The sequence below is a fragment of the Artemia franciscana genome, chromosome 13 (genome assembly GCF_032884065.1).
Source record: "Artemia franciscana chromosome 13, ASM3288406v1, whole genome shotgun sequence".
Lineage (NCBI taxonomy): Eukaryota > Metazoa > Arthropoda > Branchiopoda > Anostraca > Artemiidae > Artemia > Artemia franciscana.
Window position 1 is genome coordinate 33,943,014 of NC_088875.1, and position 6,000 is coordinate 33,949,013.

Consider the following 6,000-nt stretch of genomic DNA (forward strand, 5'->3'; position numbering starts at 1 on the left):
CTTGTAGAGCTTGGAAAAGATATGCAAATCAAGATGGAAAACTAAAAGCCAAAATCTACTTTTCTGGAGATGCCCATTTAACTTCTTCCTTGTTATGCCAGATATATGTATAATCAGATCAAATGAAACTCATGTCATTAGAAAAAGCAAATTTTATCTTTCCGATTAAATAGAGCAGAATCTTATTTTTGAAGCTCAGAAAAGGGTAGTCCTTAAAGAAGTGCTAGAATACCTGTTAGAAAAATGTTATAAATCAGCTCAAAGGAAATATTATTTGAACAATTTGACAGCTTTGGTAGTTCCCTGTGGTGCTACTCATTTTGATTGAAAATCTTGTGAACACAAGTGACATGGAATTTCAATGTCTGTTAAATCAAATTTCTTACTCAAACTACAGATTCTAAATAGTTCTGGATGGTGGCTAGTCCTTGGGAGAAATTGCTAATGGGTCCTTTGTCTTTGAAACTTTCAGCTGACGCTGAGGCCCGCAGAATGATTTTTAGGCATAAAATTCGCTCAGTTATGCAGGTTTAGCTCGATAGGTACTCAATCTTTGCGTGAGATCAACGATGATCTTCTAAACAAACTGATAACTATTCTATTTTTTTAATTTCAGAAAAAAAAACTCTTCAAAGAATCTTGAAGAAAACGTTTACTTCTAATGTATATTCTACCAAATTTTACGAAAGGAAATCATCTTATTAATTTAAGTGCAATTCTAATTGATTTCTTATATTAATTTTAACATGATCATTTTTTTTTCTGCAAATGCAACTTTGAACCAAGAGCTTTAGAATCAGTTCTGCAAATAACATCTAGTAAAAATTTGCAAAATCAAGCTTTGCTAGAAATCGAAAAAAAATATAACTGCAAATAAGTTAAAAGCTGACGAAATATCCACACCCCAAGAAAAGAATATTTAAATTTTAAAATCGTTATTTAGTTAAACTTTTACCTAGGGTGTTGGCTGGCTACGTGGAAAAGTATGTGGTGTCTGTGGTAATAGTGACAATGAAGTTGTTGGTGATCTCGAAGGACCACGGGGTACCACTCTCTCATCTGGACGTCATCTAGTTGCTGCTTACATGCTCAAATCCCCCCGAAAATGCAACCCCATGGAATATGAAAAAGTTCAAGAAGAGGCCATTCGAGAAGAAGAGCAGAGCCTTAGAAATGTTCCGTATAGTGGACTAGCTAGAACTATCAAAACAGATGGCGTTAAAATTGGGTAAGATTCTTTTGTTAAACGATTGTTTCCTTGCGAATTAAATTAAAATATTTGCCTATTTAGAATAAATCTAGACTAACAATTTCTTCTTAAACTACCAATCTAGAGAATGTCTGGACAAATATTTCGGATTGGTGACTCGAATCTTCTCAAAATTTATTCTAAAGAATTTAGTCTGGGAGATTTTCAGAAAGTCATATATTTTAAAATAAATTTGAGGCGAGGTTTGGCTAATTTATTGACGAAGTAGGTTGGAAAATTCATTCAAACTCACTTTTAAATTTGTATTAAATAAATTTCGACAGGAATTCTGTCAAATTTGGGACTGCAAGAATTTTTAATTATTCTAAATTTCCGATTTCTTTACATCCGGGGTTATCACGATTTGCTTTCTCCTTTTTTCTTCTTTTCGTCATAAAAATTAGTGTTCAACTCTGTAGAAGTAAAATTTACCATTTTTGGATCAATCTCAATTGTAAATTGTTTCATCGTTCCAGAAACACAGTTTTCTATAACAATAATTTTCCACAAAATCACTTCCTGAATAACCAAGATCGATTTTTACCAAGTAATGAACATTGTACCACACATAATATAAACGGTACCTTAGCGAGCACCTAAAGAAGCTAAATTTGACCCTAAAATCCGTAGATGAATCAGTTATAATTTCCTGCCGACCTAATTGTTTCACCTGTTAACTCTAAATATGTCGTACCATAAAAATCAGGCAAAGTATAATAAATTGCGTAAAATACATACTTTTCTTGTTGATAAAATTATTAGCTAAGATTTGCTCAAATTTTCTGTGAACCAGTAGACTGAAGAAACTATTCGATCCCTCCCCACTCACCATTAAAAGGTGTCTCTGATTTGATTTTTTTTTCTTTTATTTCTTCTTTTCTGTGTGATTTAGAAGACTACGTAATTTAGAAAAAGCTACTTTTTAGCACGAACTAAATGATATATGATTTAATATACCCTTTAGAGTGTAGTGCACCTGACAAAAGTTGAAACTGGCCCTAGTGTCAACAAATAAATAACGATCACATCCAGCGTTTGGTGTTTTCAGCATTTTCTGTGTAATATGAAGGCAAAATTAGCTATATAACTGTTAGCTTATAACATTGTATAAGTGTCAGGTCTCACTTCTGGAAAAAAGTAACGCCAAAAACTAGATGACGTTGATGATTTTTTTACACTAGCATCGGTTTTCACTCTTATAAGTTGCCTATACTCTTTGACGTAGTGTTTATTCATCGCAAAAACTGTTTTCTACGAATTTTTAATGCATAACTTAGGCCCTATAGGTATAAAATCAATGAGATTAGATATCGCCCTCTCTGCCGAAATGTTTACACCTTGTATTTCTAGAAGTCCTCTCTTAACCTCGGCATCCAGAATGGGAGGATCAAGCGGGTGTATGACATTTAGAAACAGGGCTGCAACCCGAGCTGGAACAAAATGCTTCACTACCGTCACTTTACCCGAGTGTCGATCTGGATGTAGAGCTGTAAACACCATTGAGAAACGAGTAAGTAAAAACATATTTTTGTTGTTTTAAGCTTTCAGGAAACCATTAAAGGGATTGGTTTGATTTTCAAAGAATTTTATATTCTGTCTTTAATTTTCAGATTAATATATTTTATGTATTTTCACTTTTGCCGAGTGTTTGTGAAGGGGTTTTTCTAAATACAAATTTATGCATACAAGGAACTTTGAAGAGGATATTGTTATTAGAAAGAAAATTAATTTATTAAAAAAAAAAAACAGGGAACAAGATATATAAAACTCGTTAGCTTTATGGAACCAGTGTGGAAAGCATATATATGAATGGTTAACATAAAAAGAAACACATACAGAGTTATATAGTTGTCGAAATTCCACTAAAATTTCTACACTTGAAAGCAACCACGTTATAAAGGTGGTGACGAAAAAGAAAGCATTATTTTGTCCAGATTTGAATTAATAATCATAGATGTCATTCTAGTCAACATGATAGCTGTTAAATGGCATTCGTGGTCTTCACTGAGAAAATTGGCTTGAATTGAGAACTGAAAAAATAGGGAAGGTCTTCAAGCTTCCAAAAAGCATTAATAAAATCTATATCCTCCTATAGCGACCTCCAGTCAGGGCCGAATTCGAAGCTTTGACACTCCTATGCCCAAGCATTTTTGCTGCTCCGTTTTTGCGAGATTTTCGGGGAAGTCCTGGAATATTTGAGGATAGTGGAAGCACTGAAAAGAACGTAACTGATGAGCTAAAAGTAATGAAAGAGAAAGCGGATACCGAACTCTCAGCTGCCATTCTTGGGAGAAATCTGACAGTATGTAAGTTGACACCGAATTCCTGTGTTGTTTTAAAATCACTTTTGTATGACTATGCAGCGTGGCAGCGGATGTACTTTTGACGGTAAATGATATCAGTCCAGTTTTTGTGAAGAAAGTGACGATTTATTGCGCCCCTAGGCCCAGGCTTAGTGGGCCTATTGCTAAATCCAGGCTTGCCCACAGTATAGAAGAAAGGAACCAAGTAATCCTCCTCTTCATCTTTGTTTTGGCAGCCTAAGTTATAATTATAGGAAAATGACATATTATGACAATCCGAGATGAACAAACTTTTTAGAAGCCTTCTCAAGTTCTTTTTTTTTCAATTGTGTTTATTTTCTTTTGCTTTTATTTATACATAATACTTTAATTTTATTTTTTTATTAATGTATTTTCGGTTTCATTTGACACTGTGTTTTCTTCTAGGTTGGTCTCCATTGTCTCCAAAAGGGACGACTTTCAGAAAAACTTTCTGAAGAGCTTTTCACTCGACCCTTGAGTGAACTTCGGGATCGAGAGGCTCATTCTAACGAAGTGTTTGTCATCCCCACCAGCTGCGTTGAGGCTTAATTGAATCCGTAGTCATGTAGTCCAAGAATAGTTCGTAGTCAAGTAGTAGTTTATTAGTGGAAAGATGAATCAGAGTCGAAGTCAGACTGTTCGGAGTTGGATGAGTGCATTATTTAAGGCTGATAGTTTGTGACCTGTTGTGTAAACCTGGCCAGATAAATCACGTTGTAAATAGATGGCACGCCAATAGACATATTTTTGTTAGCACTTTGCAGAAGGAAAAAATAAAAATGTTAGTTTTAAAAGCAATGACTATATATTTTCGGTAGCTATTCAGCCGTTCTCAGCCAAAACCTAGTATCTAAATTTTTCTAGCTTCGACAAAATCGTATTTCGTTTTCTTCCCTCTTTTGGCATTCCTTTTTCTACTGAACGTTGATAATAGATTTTATAATTCTAATATGATTTTACTAAGCTTTGGCTGTGGGTAACCAATGATACCTTTTTTTTTGACGATATAGATATCTAGTCGTATTTCAAAAAGTATAGCAGATTGAAAAAGTCTGATTGCACCAATGACCTTCACGTGTTGAGCTAAAGCGAGGTCAATCCGTAACTCAAATTTGAAATTTTGGTGTCCACAGGAAGTTTAGGGCAGCCAAAACAGGCGTGTACCACCCTGCTTAATGATCATCAATTTATAATAATCACAACCGAAATTAACTATAAATAAACTTGAAATAATAAATTCAATGTTATAAAGGGAAATCAAGTATTTTTACAGCACCAGAAACAGCTAACAGTAAACAGTAAACAGAATCAGTAAACAGAAACAGCTGAGTTGCTTCAAAGAAATTTTATTATACATCCATGGACATTAGTATTTTCCAAAGTCTTTGGTGCGTTTAATGCTAATTAGTTATCACCAACTTACATCACTCATAGTAAAATTAACTTCAAACGAAATTGAAATCATGGTGAAGTCAAGTTAGAAATTAATTTGAAATATGGATATCAATGATATGAATGTATTTCAGGTAACACAACATGGAACACAACAGGAATACATCAGTAAACAAAAAACTGAAATTGCTCCATGCATATACTAGTATTTTCCAGAGCCATTGATATGATCAACGCTGATGAATTATCATCAACTTACATTATTCATATTAAATTAATTTAAAATAAAAATAGTGGTAAATTAACTTAAAATAAAGGTAAATAAAAATAACGGTAAAATTACCTTGAAATAAAATAACGATAAAATTAACTTAATGTAAGAATAACGATAAAATAACTCTAAATAAACGTGGAAAAAGGAAATTAATTGTATTGATAGAAATCAGACACATTTAAAGCACCGTGAACTTCTGAAATATGTCGCCAAAGAAAAACAACTAAAATTTTTCATGAACGTGTTTTCCTGGGCCGTTGGTGTGTTTTACGGTAATTAATAATAATCAATTTATATCAATCATAGTAAGATTAATCTAAGTCAAAGTTGAAACAAACAAAAATTCAATGCCATAAATGCAAACCAGATATTTTAGCGCTTTAGGAACAACTGATATATATCAGCCAATAAAAAAATAAAAAAATCAAATTCTAACAATTCAGAGTACAAATTTTAAATGAAAACTAAAAAGTATTTTTGGGTTTTATTTTTATTAACAAGTAGTTATTGGTACAATAATCATTTACAATAATCATTTATCCTTCAAAGATTTACTAAAAAATAATCTTGATGGAAAACTGCATGTTTTCTATCTATTTCTGATACTGATTTAAGGGGCTGTATTGTGTTTTGGAAAATACAGGGATTTCTACGCGTCTATAAAACTTGGGAAGATACCAGAAAACTGATTAGATCGGTCAAAAGAGCTAGCTAAATATATGAAAGTATGCTTCTAATCTAACTTTGACAAAAATATGATA

At 32.8% G+C, this 6,000-nt stretch overlaps 1 protein-coding gene across 1 annotated transcript in view; it reads left to right on the forward strand.

Annotated features, from left to right (window-relative positions):
* LOC136034845 (hemolymph clottable protein-like) overlaps positions 1–4,367 on the forward strand; it is a 55,743-nt gene extending 51,376 nt beyond the window's left edge. The window contains exons 31-33 of the mRNA XM_065716306.1: positions 960–1,228; positions 2,600–2,759; positions 3,979–4,367. Coding sequence (XP_065572378.1) covers positions 960–1,228; positions 2,600–2,759; positions 3,979–4,122 — 573 coding nt within the window. The 3' untranslated portion in view covers positions 4,123–4,367. The remainder of the gene's footprint in view (positions 1–959; positions 1,229–2,599; positions 2,760–3,978) is intronic.
* The last annotated feature ends 1,633 nt before the right edge of the window (positions 4,368–6,000 follow it).